The following is a 19,935-nucleotide window of genomic DNA, read 5'->3' as shown; positions in this document are numbered from 1 at the left end:
CTCGCCAGTTTCAATCCTCAGCAACCAAAGCTAAAACATGTCTGCCCCAGAAACCACTACCAGATACGCCCCCTCCGAGTTCGCCTCTGTCGGCGGACAGCAGGTTGTCGGCCGTTCCAATCAGGGAGCTGTTGCTCCCAAGGAAGCTTTGAAGCTCCGTTTGGACCTCAACCTCGAGGTTGAAATCGCCATCCAGGCCAAGGTCAACGGCGATATCACCTTGTCGCTCCTGTACGTGGCTTGTAGTCATTTCGGTGGTGCTCAGGTTGACATTTTTGATTCCAGCGAGTGAACTTTCGTGGATATACAAGGATAGATTGGAAGTAGTTGTAGACCTGTTTGGTAAGGATTTGCATTTCGCTTGAAGGGAAGTCAAAGGTACTCAACTTAGATCCACTAGGTTTAAACGAGGTGTTCGTTACTTGTGATGCCTCACCCAGTCAGACAGTCGCCTATCTCTTACTTTCCTGTCATTCTCTCTTTTTCTTCACGAGGTCTTACCGTGGTATGAGACGAAATACGTACTTGTTGAGAACCAACTTTTTCGTGTTTCGTCAGTAAGAGCGTTGAGTGGCCCTTGAAAGCGAGAATTTGCCGGCTGAACGTTGCCATCTCTCCGCTGGATAACGCTGGAATATGATGTGCTCTGTGCCCGTGAGGCACTTGAAAAAAGAATAAGGATGGCTCATATATTTGGACTGGATACACATATGTTAGATAGATGCGTGGTTCTACTGCAGCGTAGCCATCGCCCATCTTAGATCCAGCCATCCCGCCAACGCTGCATTCTCTCGAGATCTTGGCCGATGAATCAGTTAAATAAGAAATTTATTCCCTAAAACGCTGGAAGGGACTCACAATTAAAGTCATCCATATCTTGTACACCAATATGAAGCCGGAAGCCACTCTGCCGCAATGATATGAAGCGGCCGAGGAGGTCGTCTGGTATGATAACGGTACTTGGGCCTTTAACCGAGACTTCTCGTAACACTGTTGACTCTCTAAGACGACTTTCCAGCACGGATAAGAGGAAACCGATATTAGGAGCCAGAAGGGAAGAGGCGTCCAGTGTTAGGTCTGCCAGCATAGGAACAACACCTGACGTAGGGGATAGCGTCAGGCACTGAAGGAAATGTGCCTGCAGATCCACGACATACACATGCAACTGCACCAATCGAGGGCATGCCTCCAGCAGGGGAACGAGATCATCACCCTTGATATCATGTTCCGGATTGACGTTCCCTGACAGAACGAGCACCGTCAAAGAGCATGACGAACGATAGATGAAATGAGAGATGACGTTCATATTGACCACGATAGTTTCTGCGGCGCGTCTAGGTTTCTTGTAGTAAAGCATTAGGGATTGGAGGGCGGGTGCAGTGATGGTCTTTAGCGAAGCGGGGGACGCTAGGACCAAGGAGTTTAGGTCAGGAAGTAGAGACTGCGAGGTGCTCATAGCGGGGGTCCTCGAAAGGATGCTGCACTCGCGAAGCCGCTCATAGCCCCTAAAGAACTGGTCCTCTAGACCCCGACGGGACCTGAGGCCATCATAGTTGTCCCGGTAATGTGTTAGCTGGTTCCAGGGAAGGATAAACGGTATCGGCTCGTCCATCATAACGTCAACGCTTTGCAGCATGGGAGCATCAGAGAATATTGGGAAGAACTTATCACGTTCCTGTGACGGTAGCTCCGATTCGAACAGAGAGATACAAGTAATGCACTCTAGGATGGGAATACGCCCTCGGATATGACGCATCTCAGGCCAGAGATAGTCGGAAGCGGTGAAATGAAGAGTTTTCCAGCGATGAGAATGCGAGATAAGGATGTTAATGAGCTTTCGCTGGATGGTAATGTCGACGTCATAGATACCCTCGAATTTAGCACGGATTTGGAGAGGGGCATCTCCTGACCTCCGTAAGTATTCAGCAAGAATGTCGTTCTCCGCCCCTCCCTCGAGGGGATAGTCTGAATACATCACGTATGAGTCAATGATGACCGTCGTCCAAAGCTGTTTGGAGGATAGAGCTACTGCTCTCCATTTCTTGCAAACACGGGAGAAACGCCACAAAGGACTCTCGGTTTTGTGGCATGGATATTCATCCTTGAAGTAAAAGGCTATCTCGAGGAGGATTTCTGGTGGGAGGCATCTCAAGGACGAGAGAACCGATTTTAAGGTCTGGACGACATTTTGTTGGACCCTGATAGTTCTACCACTCGCCGTAGGATTCTCCAACATTTGTTGGGCGACCTCTAGCTCCTTACGAGCCTGCGATGCGATGCGTGCATCAGGACAATTATTAGAGCGGCGAACACAGAAGGTATCGCTGCTTGTTGTGAGATAATTGCCTAGAAGAAAACAGGAAGGGATAGGGATGTCAAGTGAATATGTGAGCGTAGAATCACGAATTGACGTACATATGTGCATTTGGCTTGTTCTGCTGTACTTGACCAGCTCTGTAGATGGTGGTAGAAAGACAGTCAAGACAATTATTAGACCGCTCGGCGCTCCGCTCCGACATCGCGGCCACGTGGGATGATTCCCACGTTAAGGTGAAATCTAATCACCGTCCTATCTTCTCGCCAATATAAAGCTCGCCAGATATGAACAGAAAATGTGCTGGCGGCAAAAACTGAAGCACAAATTTCATGACACGATTTCGTGCCTGAGGCGACATGAAAATGGAGCGTGAGAGCTGACTACTGCCTTTTGTATGACCCTACTGTACCATAACTACCATTTCGACCAAGTGTTCAGTAACGAATAATTTTATTTCGATTTTTCCGATTTCTTTTGTATTTTTTTCGACCAAAATTTTCCAAATTTATGAACACTTGGTCGAAATGGTACAGTATGCCGACACTCAGTTCTGCTCTCATCTCTCCCTCGACGTATTTTGTCCTGAAACTGGTTCGCTCAACTTTGAGCTCCCCTAATGTTGGACACAAGAAGTCTTGCTTTCTCCACAGATACTGGCCCGGAGATGTCATAAGCATGAGAAGATATGTAAAATGGCTCAATTTTCGCACAGATATGCCTTATAGGAGCACTGTAAGGAGCGGAATTAGAGTATAATTTTAAATGCTGGCCCTTCAGGCCTCAGGAGTCATGCACATCTACCGCTGTTCCACGGGAACAACTCTCTCGCCCATGCTGTTGAGCAACGATACCCCAGCCGAGGATCAGCCCAACCAGAATCAAATTTCTGACCTTCCTCTGCTCTCCTCTGCAGCTCAGCTGTCCGTGGGCCTCGGTAAACTTGCCGCTATTACAGGAGGGCAGTGAAGACCACGCTGCTGAGCGGTAAGCGTAGAGAACCTGAGGATTGTGACGGTAAAGGTGTCGTTTGTCAAACGATTCGCAAGCGACGATGGACCAGTCGACCGGTCGGACTCATAATGAGGCTGCTGGTCTTGTTCACATACAAGAACCTCCAAGCATTATGGAAAGCCCTACAGAATGCCTTTAAGATAGGACATTTCTGGGAACGGCTAGGGCCCCAGTACGCACCGCGTGGAGAATGCCCGCATTGCAAAGTGCCCGAGTCGATGGAGCATATCTTGATTGAATGCTCAATCGAAGGGAGAGCCACACTATGGAATTTAGCGCAAGAGTTGTGGGAAAAGAAAAACCAGGCGTGGATCCCCCCGACCTACGGCGTAGCTCTTGGAGCAACCCTGGTGCAAATCCGGACTACAGAAGGGAAAGTAGACCGCGGTGCGACGAGACTGTACAGAATATTGATGACAGAAACCGTACACCTCATCTGGAAAATACAATGTCAGCGCCGGATACAAAGAGGAGATGATGACACCACAAAATGGCACACCCGTGATGAAGTAAGAAGTCTGTGGACTGATGCGATGAACCGTAGGTTGATGATAGATTGTCTATTAAGCAACAGATGCAAGTATGGATCGAAGGCACTGAAGAAGAAGACAATCTTAGCGACATGGCGAGGAACGCTGTATAACGAGAAGGCCCTACCGGAAGACTGGACGTATCAGACCGGGGTTTTAGTGGGTATGGTGCCGGGCCGACGAAGGCCGCGAGGAAGGCACCGAGACCCACACGGACTTGAATAGTCGTACGTAAATAGCATTTCCCCGTGTAGATCTTCCGGGTCACCTCGTTTAAAACTTTCTTCCGTCCATTGGGGCCTGCCCCTCCTCCCCAAGCGAGCGAGCTGGTTTGACGTAGTCAATTGCAGCATTGCTAAGTACACCAGTACACGCTCTACAAAAAAAAAAAGAACGTCCAAGCATGTCAGACACTGGATATGCAACTTTCTTCATTCATTTTGGCTCGCAGGTGCAAGGTGGAGAGCGGATTTAACAAAGACTTCAGAGCTGAGGTGTAAAGCTGTAGGACCAGTCTGGGATTTCCTCAGCTGGTATAATTGACGATGAAGGATTCCATCTCCGATGCAGTAAAAAGGATCTCGAGTGACATTTTAATATTCACTGAAACTATGCTGGAAGAGCAACGAACGACGGGATGTAAATTCGAAAAAATCCGTTAACTATGAGACTTGTCCCGGTTGAAGTGGTTTATATACCGGGTGAGTTGGGGGAAGGGTAAGTCGAAAGGATCTGAGGAGTTCGTGTCGAGCTCGACATCACAGAGATGTGGCGCCTCACTGAACATGAGATATGTTCCGTCATTTTTGGAGAGCGTGCCAGTGTCGGTGATACGAAGATTGATCTGCTCGAGGATAGGAAGGCAGTGTTCAACCTTCAGATACATGTAATGAAAGAACATCACTGATGCATGAAATTCGAAGGATTTCCATCGGAAAGCCTGCAAGACGACGTCAGTGAGGATGCGCATTGTCGACTTGGAGTAAGAGACGTCTTCAAAATTGAGATATATGCGAAGAGGCATACTTCCTGAGCGCCGAAGCTGCTCAAGAAGGACAACTTGTGCCTTTTTTCGTAAATTGAGGGAGGATAAGAAAGTGTTGTTGAGAATCACTGTACTCCATAATGCTTTGGAGGATAATGCGACCGCCTTCCATTTTCGACAGACCCGTGCAAAGAGCCAAGGTCCGCCAGGATATCCACCATAGCTCTTGTCTTCGACGTTGCAGATTGCAATTTCTAGGAGAATCTCTGGGGGTAACCGCCGCAAAGGAGAGATGAGGGATTGCAGCAAGCGGACCACGGCTTTCTATGTCCTTTCGGCTGGACTACCAGGCTCAGCAATGTCCAATATTCCTTGTGCTGCTTTTAGTTCCTCTCTCGCCTTTGTCTCGATATATTCGCTGGGTTGGTCGTTGTTGCGGTGACAGATACAAAAAGCGGCCTTGTCGGTCCACAAATACTCGCCTGGATATCTAATAAGTTCAATATAAGACGGAAATTATATATGATCTCACATATATGCATTCGTAAGACCTATAAGAATACGTGAAGGAGCTAGTGAACAAGATTTGAGATGAGCCAGATAGGGGGATATTGGCAGAATCAGATGCCGTGGGAATACTGGAAAACTGGATTGATTGGCCATCTCCGCTGATACAGCTCAGGTAAATAGAAGTAAACTACTCCTACCGACCTCGATGGCTCGTTGTGAGAAGTAATGACAGTCGTAGCAACATTATCTACTAGTGCATGAGTCCGAAATGACAGCGAATATGCACATTCCCTCTGAATCCTTCGAATGTCGACTCCGGTAAACCGTTCCCGGGCCGATCATCCGATACTCTCAGTTAACTTTCATCTACACTGGGCTGCTGTCAACTTATCTCGGGGAGGAATATAAGGCTGACGAGACAAAACGACGGTGGCATTGAGTGGTGTGAAGTTCTCTCACTTTCCTCGGAGTGACAGAGGCTGGAGTATTTTTTTAGACAGCCTTAGCAGTCAATCTTCACCTTTGTCAAGTAGGACACGCATCTATCTCCTCAGTCCCTCACTTTCCATCCTTATATACTGCTCGTATCAAGGGACTGTGCATTGTATTGAGGGCTACATCCTATCTCTCTATGTCGGATTCAGCATACAGCTAGGAACTGGTTGCGAAGCGTCAGCGTCAATCAGAGATCATGGTTCTCCGTGCTCCTCGCTTCCTGCGTCTTTATTTACCCTTGCGGTGAACAGCAAGGCGCGCATGATGGCTCTATTCTCCATCCCAGGATGGTTCGGTTCGGGGTATTTTCCAACTGACAAGTTCAAAACGATGATTATCAACAGATTACAGTACTCCTTCAGGCAACTCTCCGCCTTGGATCCACTTTCTAAATATGAAATACGTGTGGTTGGTGGGTGCTATCATTGTGAAAAACCAGGTCTACATCTCTAACAGTGCTCAGAGCTAGTCTCGTGCCCTCTACATAAGCCTCTCTGTCGTCAGGTGTCAGTCCGGTTCCATTCGCCCTGCGTCCGCTCTTTCAACAGTAGGCCCCGCTACGGACCTTCATAAATCAGAAAATAGTACCGTCTCCCAAGACAATGTTTCTACGTGTAATCGCCATATTGCACTTGGTCCTCTGCAGAGTACACGGGATTACGCGATTCCTGGATAACTAGATTTTGATAAGCCGGGATTCAGTCTGCAGACCGGACCGAGACCCACCTTCTCTTCATCCCCGGTTCTATGGTTATTCACCTATGTGCCTGCCTGCATTCATTGTCCCGGTTTCGGGAAGAAATTCTAGGCTTTCAAACGAGGACGTTGTTTGGCATACCCTGGGGTGGATCACAGGTGTGTACTTACCTCCCGCAAGGTAGATGGCTTGGGGTGGCGTGGCGACTCCCGCGTTGTAACTGCAAGGTTTTCCCAAGTTTGATGATCCACTCCTTACCGTTGCTATGTCGTCACATTCAATAGATGGACTTGTTTCAGATGTCTACCATCATTGAAAGAATGAATACGAGGCACCTCTGTACTAGAGACAGTGAATCCCGGTCTTTCCGCTGCTGCCGACCTTTGTTGCGACATTAACGCACAATGAAATGTATTCCCAGAAAATATCCGGCGTCTTGCCTCCCTCCCGGCATGCCATCTCAACAACACATCTGTTTTCAACTCTTGATGGACCATGCGACCTACCGACTCCCGTGATTACGGACCATCTTTTCGCGCAGAGTAGCACAAGGCGGTCGCAAACACAGGCCTTTCGCGCGCGCATAAATTCGACCATATCCTCAACAATGACAAAATATTCATCCTACAAACACTCGTTTCGCCCCCTACTTTCATTCTTTACATTTATACCACCTCACTGCGCCATACCATGATGTTCTTCGCAAGAATCCTCACCTTCCTTTCCGTCACTGCCCTTCTCTCGGCTGCCCTGCCGCTCGTTCCCCGAGCTAACGTCGGTGAAGGTGAGGGATTTCGCAACTGGTCCTGACATTTTTGACTCACTTGATCTATAGGCACTTGGTACTATCCGGGACTAGGATCCTGTGGTATAACCAACACCGCATCGGACATGATCGTAGCGGTCTCGCACTCGCTATACGACTCGTATCCGTACGTCACCTTTTCCAATGCCTTTCTTCCCTACAGCTGATACCTCCAAGTGGTGCTACCGCAAACCCCAACCTGTACGAATCTAACTCATAACTCGTTTGACCTCTATCAACTCACTGCCGTTGTGTAGGAACCCGATTTGCAACAAGAGATTGGTCGCGACCCGTACGTGATTTTTTCTTCCTCATTCACTGGCGCGTCTCAATCATACGTTTCCTGTAGACGGAGGAAAGTCAGTTACCGTTACCGTCACAGACAAATGCATGGGGTGCGCCGGAATGTACGACCTCGACTTTTCTCCCACTGCATTCTCGCAGCTTGCCAGCACCAGCGTTGGACGTCTCACTGGAGTAAGCTGGAACTGGGTTGCTTAAAGAGACTCCCTTGCATATCTCTCCATATACCATCCGGTCGAATCTATTATTGGATTAGATAGGCCTTATACTGCATAGGAGATCGCACTGGTTTGCGAATCTATGTACCTATCATTTATTTAACATTCCTTAGCGTTTCAATGAAGAATGCCTGGCAGAGGCAGCTCATAAGTTGGAATAGTATGCGCGTGAGCTTGAGGCTCAATACAAGGTAACGACTCATGTAATAAACCTATCACGAATGGTGAATGGAAATCCCTCGATTCTCTGTCCTGGATGTCAGCCCGAGGTCCGTGCTCCACCATCTGAGAAGGTTACTCACCTTACACCACCGGTTGTCATCGTGAGAGCGGCCAATTACTTCGTAAGCGATGCTACAGGATGGACACCGAAGACGCAGCCTGATGCCTATCCGAAGGCGCATATCAAGCGCACAAGCCTATATGGAGAAGGCCAATCCTGGTTCATTTTTTTCGAGCCTTCATCTTCACTATTTGTCCCCCCAAAAACGCGTACATAAATTTCCAGGCAACAGCACGGATTAAATCCAACATATTTAACATTGAATCTAATAACCAGCTATCTGCCTCGTCACTGCTCGCTCACAGAGACGATACCACGCTGTTTGGAAAGAGTAAGCTGATCCTCAATGGCGCGCATGCCATGAGCCAATATAATATCAATTTCCATCCCCGCAAGGCTATCTCGCAGCACAACGATCTCTAACGAGCGAAGGGAGCTCATCGCCGCACAAGCCTTATCCAGCTTCCTCCAAACCGAGTAATCGTCCGAAGGACTATATACAGAGTCGTAGCAGACACGAAACGTAACGCGTTGGATATCGCTGTTCTTGCAGTGCTCAAAGTTTTGAATCCACCATTCGAGTAGACCCAAGTCAGGAAAACCGGCAGTGACGTCGGGTTGACTATGGTGGTCCCATAGCTGCACAGAAATTGAGCGCAGACGACGGATGGGCAGGATCGGGAGATTACGGTGAACTAAAAGGTATGTTCAGTCAAACCGGGAGACTTATGAGATGTATTTGACATACTATGGGAATCTCTGGGTATGTGGAGGACCGTGATATGTCGAAGGTTGCCCTTTTCCACCTGTTCCTTCATTTGAAGGATATGGTAGTGGTCATACAAATTAACATCGATTGAATGAGCCGTGTTCGCCAGTGCCGGACAGAGAGACATGACACTCTCATATTCAATTGGTCGATAGTTGCCCGAGCAAGTGAGAGACTGCACCCGAGTCTTACAACCGTCGTGCTGGCAAACTTCCTTGCTCACAAACTCAGTGTCAATGAGACATAACTCCTCCACACGGCTCGACACCAAGGAACATAGGATGCTTATCGAGGGAATCACGGTGCCAATTAATTTCAGAGACCGAAGATGAGTAAGATTGGATACGGTTTCCCAGAATGTTGGGCCCATGCTGTTCCACTCGGTACAGGAGACCGCGATCTTCTCTAATCGAGGCAGAGATTGTAGAATCAGGTATGGAGGAACGCCGCCTTCTTCTCCGGGTGTGACTCCGATCAGAGATTCGACTACGTGTGGTATATCAGGTGAAGCGACACATAGATCGTGGAAAGATTGGCGCAAATGTGAGGTCTCGATGTCTACTTCTCGGAACAAGTGCTCGCGGGCTCGAGGCAGGAACGAGCGACAGACAAGGGAACACGACCTGAGTGCAGGGATATCGGAACACAGGATATCGATGATGCAGTCAATCAGCTCTTGAGGTAGCGGAGGAGAATGGCTCTGTACCTAGAAAGAATATGATATCAGTTTCAGGATCGACGGTGGTTTCAGTGAAGGACTTGCCTCAATCTCCATTCTTGTCATCTCGTCCATTGAGGGACCGCCGGTTCAAGAAGTAGTACCAAGTAAAATGGTATAGTGTTGAGGAAGATCAGATAATGGAACACTCGGCCTCGAGGAAGTGATAGTTTGATGTCAAGGATAGGACGGGACGGGACGGTAACCGGCCAATCTTTGTCAGCACAATAGGGAAGACAAGCCATACGAAGTATTACGGTAGGCAGTAGATAACGAGAGTAGGCGCCTACGCATTCTAAAAGCCGTGCAAATTCAGGATCACTCCAAAAAATATAAAATTTCCGGAGAGTTTCTAACTGCCAGAAACTCATTACGAAACTTGCGGGGCATATCCCGCCCAGGGCGGGACTGTGTCGGGATAGGGCGCATACCCATATATCATTAGTATGCTGCTGGTTTCAGGATTAGTTTCTGAGCATCAGAAACTCTCCAGAATTTTTACTTTTTTCGGAGTGGATGGGTAAGGGGGACGAGATGTCAAACGGTTGACCAACTGCTCTCTGTTTGGATGTTTAACGTCAAGGCTGAGACACCTGCAGTAATAAACAGCGAGAACGGAGAGGCCAAAGCGTTGCTGACTTCTTTGGTACGAAGGGTGTAAGACGACGACAGGGCGCTCACAAGAAGGACACAATGAGCTCGACCACAACTAGTTTTCAACGCGCCTTACATTCTGCACGTGAAAGCCAGGGACAAGGCGCCACTCGGGCCTGAGGACGCTCATCCTAAGGGATAATGCCAAAACACCAATCGGCGTTGTCCTAGTCAAACAATGAGGAAGGTCAACATGGAGCAAAATACAATTACCGACGGAAATAAACATACTACTTGACCTTGTCGTTCCGCCCATCTGTTTGCCATCTCATAAAGGCAGACTGATTACCCGCGCCCCATTACAAAAGGAAGGAGCGCTAAGCGGGGCTGAGCCAGGTGATTGTCTTGTAGGATTTTGTCCATCGCGACGTCTTGGAGTCGTACAAATTCTTGGTGACGAGCTCGGGAATGCATTATATGCGCCTATTTCAGCATCGCTTCCAGGTGGCTTTGCGTCTTTTGATTTCGTAGTGCACAAAGAATGAAAAGAGCCTCGAAGACGTTGCATCGACAAAGACACTCTGTGCTTCATTGGCCATAGATCCACTTGTGGACTTTCGAACTCATTTGAGAATCAAATGAACGGGGGAAAGAGAAGAACACGCCTGTGAATAAGGAGATGGCAGTGACGGCGGCACGACAACCCAAGCAATGGTCTCCCCCACATACGCTGCTGTTGCTGGTGAAGGAAAAGTGATCCCAGGTGTGGTGAATGTACCGGAAAATCAAAGTCGTCATTGTGGGATACTGGGGATTTGAGGGTGGCAACGGCCGAAAGACAACAATGGTGACAGTAGATCTAGTTAATGCAGCGCCTGGTCCTTTCCGTTGAAAACAGACGGTCTCTGGAGCACTTGATGGCCTGGAAAAGTCACCGAGCGGGTGAGGGTGGTGTCGAGGCCGTGGGTGGGTAGCGGCAGGCATTGCAAGTGTCAGTAAGGGTCCATCGGACGGTCCAAGTCATTCAAGACACTCCGTGCTTCATTGGTCTCGTCGACGCGCCTATTCTCCGTATTCAAATGAACCGCAGTATGCATACTTTGTGTTAAAGTACTCCTTGAGCTTCGTGTATGCGGAATCGTCGGCTTGAAGCCAAATGGTGATAGTCAGGGACCCGGTGAGCTTCAGTGACTATTTTCGCTTTCGCATCCATAAATTCGCCTCTGACAGATGAAATCCATCCGACCTGTTGGGATTGACGACCGTTCCTGACTGATAAAGTCAACACGATCGAGGCCCTGTTCAACGCCAATTTACTGACCTCAAAGGCAGACGTATCTTCCTATTCAACGAGTTGCATTAATGTAACTCTCGTTGTTGATCCATAATACTGGATGAGCGGGAGGTAGCTCATGCCGAAACAGTATACCTCTAGTAGGTGTCATCTTCGAATTGCTGTAGGGTACGGAAGACCAAATCCGCCGAGTCTTGCTGCTCTTCATACCGCTCTTGGCTGTCTTCATATACGGCATAAAGCGCAATTTGCTAGCAAGCGTTTGCAGATCTCAAACAGAGATAGAGTATCCGCGCACAAAGATAGTCTGATTGGTGGTCTGAGCAGTCGAATCATGATCGCGCTTCCGCACTGCACCGTGCATGATGTACGATATTGAGGCGTCAGGTCTCGCCATTACCATGACTGACAGTTTCGTCGACATCGAATATTAACCAGAAGAGCGTGACCGACATGCACTTGTCACACCCGGCAACAAGTATAATATACCATTGCAGATGTCCATTCCCTGTGTACCATTTAGCCACTAGTACCACCGATGAACATTTTCACTAGCATATCTGCTCGGTGTTGCACCGGTGATGAAGGGGCATGTTTTCTTTGCGTGTATGTGAGAGCACCCAGTTGGAAACGAGAAGGCCGCCAACGGAGAAAAGTTCATGGGGGTAAGAAAGGAAGAAGTCGTTTGGCCGGTGAGGATGGGTGTACGAGCATTGGAGATATCGTTAAACTGAGAAACAAGTGGTAAGATAGAATGATTGAGGAGTAGAAAGGCAATGACATACCTAATACCAGAAGGGAATGTAAATGAAGGGGAAGATCAAGTTCGCTATTTGTGAGAAACATGCTCCCACTCGGAACGAATTTATTCTATAATGACATTAGAAAAAACAAGAAAGAGAGGCAAGAGACACATACCTTTCGTCGGCAGGGATCAGAACATGGACAATACCAGAGCATTCTTGCAGTTATCAAGCGGCCATCCGTCGCATCGTCGTACAAATGCTTGGTGACGAGCTCGCGAATACGTTGATACGTGTCGAAGGCGTTCGGGTGGAGGGTATTTGTACCATCGTCGTCCAAGCACATGAACGTCAGCACCCAGAGGACCCCTTCCGCGGACATATGCTCAGCATTCACGGGTTCCCTTCCATCGAGGCCCCGTCTCTCCTCGATAAACTGCAGACTGTGGTCGAACAGTTGAGTAGTTGGCGATGCTCTTTCGACGTGGGCTCGAACGACCGTCTGGCTACGACCTACGCTTGAGGATCGACCTGTGGATGGCATTTGAGTGCAGGAAGACGTTGTTGATGGCTGTGCATGTCAGGCGGAATGAGCGAGTGGAATGCGGACGGCCTTCCAACGTCGAACAGGCAACGCGGAGGGGAGTTTCCTCAATGCGGTCTGGCGGAAGGGAGAGGACGGAGGGCATGCGGCATGCATAGATGCGGTGGAGACGATGTAGGACGGAGAGAAGGGCAGATTCATGGCGAGGTCTAGTTACAGCAGTTTTGATAAATATGCGGAATCCCTGTTTTGAAAAATCTGTGTGGTCCTATTTACACCCCATGTCGGCCCGGTAAGAGAAGCGCTCATGATCAGCACTCAGCTTTGAGGCGATTTTATCGTCTTGCATTCAGAACGCGCATTTATGTCCTATATTGATCTTATATCATTTGTTTTCTGGGGATAATTACCACTGGAATACATATGCCGACATAGTATGGTCAAATTACAGACTTGCAATATAAAGAATTGCCAGGAGTGAAGACAGTCACGGTCTGACAGACTGATATCAATACCGCTGTGGAGATACAGAGTCCGACAATGGATGCATGTCAGCACCTCAGCATGGCATATCAGCCTATCTTGCAAAAGAACGTCACTGCAGTCTATGAGGCAAACATTAAATGGACCGAATCCAGGAGTCGAAGACTCAGATGTTGAATGTTGGTTCTCGAAGGTTTTGTCTCGCTCCTGCCTGCATAGTACACCGCAACCATATGATATGCCACAGGAGTTGGGTACAGCTGATAAATATCTTCTACACCTTTAGAAACCTGACAAGGGCATCGCAGAACGGATGGTACTGTTTCGGGGCGTGGTAGTGGTGGGAAGAGAGAAGGCCGGGGCCCTGCGATCCAAATACGACCACATAACTTTTTCAAAACTGGAATTCCGCATAATTATGAAAAGCGCTATAAGTGTGGTGGTGGTAAACTCCGATTCCTTGATCATGCACGCGCACTTTTGGCTCTTCCCATCGCCTCAAAGCCCGCATCCGAGCCCCGATGCGTCTTCCGAAAATCTACTAAACCGACGACTCGCCACCGCTCTCAGAGACGACGACCGTCCCCTTCAACGACCACCACCCACACAGAGGGCCGTCCCAACATCCCACCCCTCGTCCGTACCCCCGTCTCCACACAGATCACTCCCAGTGAGAGGAAGCGCGAGACACAGCAGAAGCGTACCCCAAGTTACATTGGCCACGTATGTCTCCAATATAAAGCCCTAGGCCTGATCCTCCAATACTACCATTTCGATGGCCAAGATTTCCAGATACTAGTAAGGGCTGCTTGAAAGTCCATGGCGGTGACGGCGATAGGAAACTACATACCAGCGGGAAGAAGGGGATGGGAATTTCAAATTCTTAATGCATCTTGATCACGTGATTTCGACGCGGTTTTTTTATTTTTTATTTTTTAAAATCTATATTTCGAAACCGCAACCCGTAATCTATGTACAGAGACGCGGCGGTGCTTGCTCATAGCCAGCCCCAGTAGCTACTGTAGGTACACAAGGGGATTTTCAGATCTTTAATGGTATAGATCTCTCAGTGTCTTTATGTGTTGAGTCCTTGGTATCCAGGGGGGTTGACGCCACCATAACTCAGGCTATGGGGGACTGGGTTTGTGTGCATGGAGCGAGTTCCTTGGTTGTTCTCCGGGTCCGTCAGCATTTCCATCCTCCCTCTACCACTTTTCAGCCTCCGGGATCTTCCTCTCGCTCCAGGTCCTGATCTCCCAGCCAGTCTTCAAGCGTGGTTTAATTTCTTCTTCATCCAATGTGGGTCGCATTGGCGGCCGTTTGGGGGCGCCAGTCTTCGTGAATGCGCCTGACTTCTCCAGGAACGCTGCCAGGGCTTCTATGCCCCTTTTCGTCCCTAAGATGTCCGGCAAGTATAGGTCTCTGGAGACTTTGCGGAGTCCGTCTCGGTGACCATTGTATCGGGGGCATTCACGGATGATGTGGTCTCGTGTTTGCATAGGCTCTCCACAGGGACACTGAATGCCTTCGTGCGGGACAAAGCGACTGTAGTACTCGCCTGTGAAGCAATGCCCAGTTCGACACTGGACCAGGCGACTGAAGACTTCGATTTCGACGCGGTGCGATTTGATTTCTGTTCTGGGGCATCTTCGACGCGATGGTCTCCTCAAATCCTCATATCTTTCCACTGATCTCAATGCTGGTATATAGATGGAAGTGCGATATTAAATACGTGGAAAAATCACTCAATTATGAACTGTATCCGTACTGGGGTTGCGGGCCTATTTTCGTGGATTTTGGATATCAGTATTTACAGTTTAGCAGCTCGTGAGTCGCGAGCAACAGAAAAGTCTTCTCAATCATTTGTATCCGACACCGAAACACAACACACCTGGAAATTAGAATGCTGCCTTCCTGTTCTTGCCCCTACCAGATTAGTATCTTTCCTTCATACCAGCTGTCCCCGTCTTTAGTCACACCTGAATATATCATTGATGAGACCTATGAGAACGCAGGAAAGACCTAACGAACAAAGTTTTCAAATGAGCACAAAGGGATACTGGTAGAGGCGCCGTGGGAATAATTTGACCTCGGCAGGCCAGTCCCGATTATCCGCAGCTATTCTTCGCTCCTCGTTGACCAAGGCCTCCCCGCCTATCTGATCATCTCGTGGAGGATCACGGCGTAGAGTGCTCTGATCCAGCAATTGTGTGTTTCTCTCACTTTCCATTCCATGACGCAGGCTGACGTATATCCTAGAGCAAGCGACCTTCAATCCTAACATCGTTAAAGCAAGAAGCACATATATTCTCCCAGCCGTCCATCTTCCATTCGTGCCTCGACTATTTACTGTGCGCAACATTCCGTTTTCATGTTGGATTCAGCATACGACAAGGAGCGGGTCGTCGAGCAATAGACGCTGTTTCTTGCACATTCGTCACGACTCGCATCCCTCTTCGTCCTGACTTTGACAGTACATTAAAGCAGCCATCTCAATGCCTCAAGCTCTCAGTCAGCAAGAATGTCCCGGACCTCAGAAGCGCGAAATGTAGCATCAAGCGCGCAGGAGTCACGATATGTTAATGAACAGGGGTGATGAGAACGAAGAGGCTCAATCACGTCGTGGGTGTTACGCGACAAAGCTGCCGTTGGAATCCACTGCCTTCTTTGCATGTAAGTATCCGCCTTCAGTCACCTTGTTACGATGGCTTATCAACCGCCGTGTCACAAGAAATTGACCTCAAGGACGCTCCGGAGACCTTCATTGTCGTGCCCATTGGGCCACGTCAACTCATCGAAAACTACTGCATCATCGGATCATTGACTACGGGAGGGCGCGCCTCTGAGGTCAGTAGATTGGTGTTGAACAAGCACTCCCTCGTGTCTTAATCGGTCAGGAATTGTTGTCAACCCCAACAGGGGAATAGATCTCGTCTACCAGAGCCCAAAGCGAAAATGGTCACTGAAGATCGTTGACTATCACCATTTTGGCTTCAAGCCGACGATCCTGTATATATGGGGCTCAATGAGTACTCTGACAGCGCGAAGGATGCATATGTCAGTTCATTTAAGCACGAGGAGCGGGCGTGTCGTCAAGCAAGCAAGATTGCAACACTTCGCCAATATGTCTAAGCAATTGCTGACGTACCACAAGGTACACCCTACTCTTTTCTTCGTTCATCTCATTCTCATACAAGCTCGGTAGTTCACAAGTGGATCTATGGCCTATACTAGGACTCGTCGCGATGATCCACGTGTCTATCTATCAACAGCAGCATCCTCATCGGATGCCCTCTTCCTTCTCTGTCTACAACGAAATCAATGAGGCAAAGTCGGCTGGGGTGGCGTCGAGTGGAACAGCCATGACACTTCGTGCTGAATAGGCCTCCCATCGAAACTCTCAACCTGCTTAGAATTCCAGTGTCAACGACAAGAACAGTGTCTCCTAATCACGTTTCGGATTGTGAGTACTATCGCTGTGAATCTGGTCTGCGTTTCTGATAGAAGCTCTTTTAGTGCCTCAGAGAGCCATTCTCTCGGCCTCTCGTACACGCAACTCCTTTCATGTCACACATATTGTTGGACTCCAACGAGATCAGAGGAGACCGCGTTATCTCTATACCGAAGATAACACGTGCTTAGGTTCTACGTCAACTAAATGCAACAAGTCCTTTCAACTTCTGCTCTTTCATCACAGGGTCATTCCAGCATGAGCCCAATCTGCGACCTACTGCACCTGCAAAAAAGGCAGCACGCCGCTGTCTTGGGAAATAGCTGAGAACCCGATGAGCATGGCAAGGAGACTTGATCGTTCTTGTCCACGATATCGAACGCTTCGCAGATGATGATGCCAGACCGGTCGTAGTAGAGTGGCTGGGCCTCCCTCGATGCTAGAAGCAGCCCAAGACAATGCGAACGAAACATCGTCTACGGCATTTCGAGCACACCGCAGAGACATCTCCCAATGTTTGGCAGCGTCTTTGGATTGCGCGTCCTCATCCATACCCTCCTCATCCTCATCCTCAGCATCTTCCTCGGTGGCGTCGTCCACGCTTCTGTCCTTATGGCCCCGAGCACCTTCTTCCGCAGGCGGAGCACCTATGTATTACACGATCAGGTCCTCTTACATCTCGGAATGAGTAAAAGAAAATCTTTACCTTTTGGCAAAACACGATATTTGGCGTCGTCCAACCATGAGCGAAGAAATACGGACGAACTGGCATCCCTGGCTCAACCTCAGCTGTCAGCTGGAACACTCGCACAAGCACGTCATCATATAGATGCCCAGGCTGCCGACTCTGACTGCATCGTAAACAGAAGACGAAGTGCATTTGGATAATTTTGGTCCTAGCTGTCACAAATCGCAAAGCCATACTCAAACGTGGCAAAAATAATGATGTAAAGCTATAGTTCGGCCGCTTTATGAACAGAGTTGGTAAACTATATATGCATATATTGTAACACGGAATCCGACCGAGGTGGCTGAGAACGACAATTGCGATACAGACTGCATTGTACACAACAAATAAAACCTTTATTCGGTGGGAGGTTAAAGAACAAGAACAAGAAAATGCGGACAGATCGGCTTCCTACATCGGAACGTAGTCAACCTACGCGACATAATCACAACGAATCTGTACAGTCATTGGAGACTGCCCGACAGTGGAGATATGGCCCCAGGAGAATGGAACTGAGGGTAAAAGAGTACAACTCCTAGAAGATTTGATCTCCCCCCAAGGGTTTCCAGGCTTATGAGAAGCCTGAGGGTTGACTTGAAAGTAGAACTGTGCACACTGTAAGAGTTAGTGGTGAAGTGATCAGGTAACCGAGTAATACACTTACACAGATTACAGTGTCATTGTGGACAGCATGCCCAAGAGGCACAAACCAAACGTATTGTGAGGAGTCTACTGTTGCTGTAACTGGAATATAAACACATCTCAGTCCATGCAGTTCATGTACGTAGCATGAAACCTGGCCCACCAATCTCCGGCATGTGCTGTCGGATACGGGGGTGATGCTCTCCGAACACATCCGTAATTGTCTGCCGGTGCTTGCGCGACCAAAGCTTGTCTCCTACAAGTTGCCGAGAAATAGCACGTCCGAGCCCGAGATGAAGGTTCTGTTTTACGCTGTATCCCAGAGGGATACTAGGCACTCTGCTTCTGTTAGGTAGTAGGTACAGATAGATATTCACAATGAAGAAACACGAACGATCTCTCCTTGGTCAAAACTCCAAGCTTGCCAAGGATTCCAGGCTTCTTGTATTCATGATCCCATGCTGGGGAAGGGGAGTATTTTGTGTCCGTGACAACTTTTGTCCGACCCCACTTCAGGATAGAAGGAATCCGACGTATTCTTGGTTCCGTTGAAGACGCTGGATCGATGGCATTGAACAATATAACAAACTTCTTCGAGAACGGATCAATATATCCCACAGAGCCCAGAGGAATGACCTGTTCAAACATGGGAGAATACCCGTGGTTCCATACTGCCAGTGAAAAATCAGAGCCAAATTGTAAACGTATATGATGGCATACTATCGTCCCTTCCCATCAAAAATGGCCATGACCCCCGTTCGCCAAACATGACACGAGACAAGAATTCTGGCCCTACGTCTTGCACCGGATAATCATACGTTACCCGCTGTGTGAAAGAGGGAACCGGAATATCAAGTTGTACATCTGTAGTCAGCGAACCTAGACACTTCCATTCGGTGAGAGGGATTAAGAGTCGCTCCACTATCAGAGCCGTGGCTCCCATAATGCAGAGCTGGCTGACTTGTTGGTTAAAGATGGGTCGGACACATTGACAGTCGTGCGCAGTTTCGGGGCTGGCGGGTACCCACCACCGGCGATGATATACAATGGTCAGATGGGTAGTCTGTGGAGGAATCCAGAAGCGGGGGACATGAACTCGAGGATCATCGAGATAGTCTACGAAGATGCGAGTACCATCTGGGGGTGGATTAGGACCATTGAATAAACTTCGAAGCACGATTTCTATCCCCCTATTAGCTGTAATGGAGGAGCGACATCCTGAATCCGGAATGACTGGATTTGACTTCAGCATATAATCTATTTTGAATGTTATGGCACGGAAGAGCAGTGGTTTTTCGAGTGATGACATTGACCGGATGGTATGTAGGCACTCTCCGCTATATGATAAGGGGATGACGGAATGCGTAGAGTTCATCTCCTTGATGATGGCAGACCATTGTTTAGATACAAGAGAGCAGGTTGAGAATGTTTGGATGTATTCGGAAGTGGAAGATTGAGTGGCCCACAGTTCGAAGAGAATACAGGAGATGAGCTCAGATGGAAGTGCCATTAACGCTGAAGTTCAAGACGAGACTCAGACAAAGACGATCTGCGAGTTCGGGTTTACGGCCCGGGGACCGTGCAGCCACGCCAGCATAGCAAAATGAAGCCGAATCCCATTCTCCTCCAAAGACGCATGGCGAACGAGAAGTTGATTCGGTAAAGGAACAGCTATGCACTTGATCGATATCTGTTGCAATACTGACCCTTTGCTGCAGCGACTTTCTAGTATCGAAAAGAGGAGGAGCACATTGAAACACAGTGCATCCAATGACAGGTCCTCGAGTAGAGGAACAAGGTCCGACAACGAGGCGGA

The 19,935-nt window shown here is 48.6% G+C and overlaps 7 protein-coding genes across 7 annotated transcripts; 2 read left to right on the top strand and 5 right to left on the bottom strand.

Moving 5' to 3' along the window:
* Positions 1-655: 655 nt before the first annotated feature.
* EV420DRAFT_1553228 (uncharacterized protein) lies at positions 656-2,491 on the bottom strand. Its single transcript, XM_060473544.1, has 2 exons — positions 2,416-2,491; positions 656-2,346 (listed from the first exon to the last, which is right to left on the bottom strand). Exons 1-2 carry the CDS (start codon positions 2,423-2,425, stop codon positions 836-838), a joined length of 1,521 nt encoding a protein of 506 aa, XP_060329291.1. The 5' UTR covers positions 2,426-2,491; the 3' UTR covers positions 656-835.
* Positions 2,492-3,235: 744 nt separating this feature from the next.
* On the top strand, positions 3,236-4,193 carry EV420DRAFT_1692604 (uncharacterized protein; the record flags this gene model as incomplete). Its single annotated transcript, XM_060479369.1, has 2 exons — positions 3,236-4,017; positions 4,113-4,193. The coding sequence occupies exons 1-2, from the start codon at positions 3,397-3,399 to the stop codon at positions 4,191-4,193; spliced, it is 702 nt and encodes a 233-aa protein (XP_060329290.1). The 5' UTR covers positions 3,236-3,396.
* Positions 4,106-5,597, bottom strand: EV420DRAFT_1692598 (uncharacterized protein; the record flags this gene model as incomplete). The annotated part of the gene is made up of 4 exons (XM_060479368.1): positions 4,106-5,109; positions 5,191-5,333; positions 5,376-5,394; positions 5,555-5,597. 4 exons carry the CDS (start codon positions 5,595-5,597, stop codon positions 4,517-4,519), a joined length of 798 nt encoding a protein of 265 aa, XP_060329289.1. The 3' UTR covers positions 4,106-4,516.
* A 1,435-nt stretch (positions 5,598-7,032) lies between these two features.
* Positions 7,033-7,972, top strand: EV420DRAFT_559632 (barwin-like endoglucanase). Its single transcript, XM_060482590.1, has 5 exons — positions 7,033-7,329; positions 7,381-7,477; positions 7,528-7,551; positions 7,608-7,642; positions 7,700-7,972. Exons 1-5 carry the CDS (start codon positions 7,236-7,238, stop codon positions 7,849-7,851), a joined length of 402 nt encoding a protein of 133 aa, XP_060329288.1. The 5' UTR covers positions 7,033-7,235; the 3' UTR covers positions 7,852-7,972.
* Positions 7,973-8,442: 470 nt separating this feature from the next.
* On the bottom strand, positions 8,443-10,012 carry EV420DRAFT_1481218 (uncharacterized protein; the record flags this gene model as incomplete). Its single annotated transcript, XM_060469749.1, has 3 exons — positions 8,443-8,849; positions 8,903-9,629; positions 9,746-10,012. 3 exons carry the CDS (start codon positions 10,010-10,012, stop codon positions 8,443-8,445), a joined length of 1,401 nt encoding a protein of 466 aa, XP_060329287.1.
* A 4,188-nt stretch (positions 10,013-14,200) lies between these two features.
* On the bottom strand, positions 14,201-14,886 carry EV420DRAFT_1553204 (uncharacterized protein). Its single transcript, XM_060473543.1, has 2 exons — positions 14,545-14,886; positions 14,201-14,479 (listed from the first exon to the last, which is right to left on the bottom strand). Exons 1-2 carry the CDS (start codon positions 14,796-14,798, stop codon positions 14,422-14,424), a joined length of 312 nt encoding a protein of 103 aa, XP_060329286.1. The 5' UTR covers positions 14,799-14,886; the 3' UTR covers positions 14,201-14,421.
* Positions 14,887-17,773: 2,887 nt separating this feature from the next.
* On the bottom strand, positions 17,774-19,811 carry EV420DRAFT_559541 (uncharacterized protein). Its single transcript, XM_060482589.1, has 5 exons — positions 18,840-19,811; positions 18,514-18,790; positions 18,283-18,464; positions 18,142-18,221; positions 17,774-18,083 (listed from the first exon to the last, which is right to left on the bottom strand). The coding sequence occupies exons 1-5, from the start codon at positions 19,627-19,629 to the stop codon at positions 17,910-17,912; spliced, it is 1,503 nt and encodes a 500-aa protein (XP_060329285.1). The 5' UTR covers positions 19,630-19,811; the 3' UTR covers positions 17,774-17,909.
* Positions 19,812-19,935: the final 124 nt, after the last annotated feature.

This window comes from Desarmillaria tabescens, assembly GCF_030435595.1.
Source record: "Desarmillaria tabescens strain CCBAS 213 chromosome Unknown EV420scaffold_24, whole genome shotgun sequence".
NCBI classification, from domain to species: domain Eukaryota; kingdom Fungi; phylum Basidiomycota; class Agaricomycetes; order Agaricales; family Physalacriaceae; genus Desarmillaria; species Desarmillaria tabescens.
The sequence above is the reverse complement of the archived record's forward strand: the minus strand, read 5'-3'. Positions and strand labels throughout refer to the sequence as shown.

What these genes read in the sequence shown, in the direction of transcription:
- EV420DRAFT_559632 (XM_060482590.1), top strand. Translation starts at nt 7,236, where the DNA reads ATGATGTTCTTCGCAAGAATCCTCACCTTCCTTTCCGTCACTGCCCTT. An exon ending in TCGCTATACGACTCGTATCC is followed by an intron (nt 7,478 to 7,527) that starts GTACGTCACCTT and finishes GATACCTCCAAG; the next exon opens with TGGTGCTACCGCAAACCCCA. An exon ending in GCTACCGCAAACCCCAACCT is followed by an intron (nt 7,552 to 7,607) that starts GTACGAATCTAA and finishes GCCGTTGTGTAG; the next exon opens with GAACCCGATTTGCAACAAGA.
- EV420DRAFT_559541 (XM_060482589.1), bottom strand. Translation starts at nt 19,629, where the DNA reads ATGGCACTTCCATCTGAGCTCATCTCCTGTATTCTCTTCGAACTGTGG. An exon ending in GTTTTGACCAAGGAGAGATC is followed by an intron (nt 18,465 to 18,513) that starts GTTCGTGTTTCT and finishes ACTACCTAACAG; the next exon opens with AAGCAGAGTGCCTAGTATCC. An exon ending in ACAATGACACTGTAATCTGT is followed by an intron (nt 18,084 to 18,141) that starts GTAAGTGTATTA and finishes CAGTGTGCACAG; the next exon opens with TTCTACTTTCAAGTCAACCC.
- EV420DRAFT_1553204 (XM_060473543.1), bottom strand. Translation starts at nt 14,798, where the DNA reads ATGCAAACACGAGACCACATCATCCGTGAATGCCCCCGATACAATGGT. An exon ending in ACTGGCTGGGAGATCAGGAC is followed by an intron (nt 14,480 to 14,544) that starts CTGGAGCGAGAG and finishes ATGCTGACGGAC; the next exon opens with CCGGAGAACAACCAAGGAAC.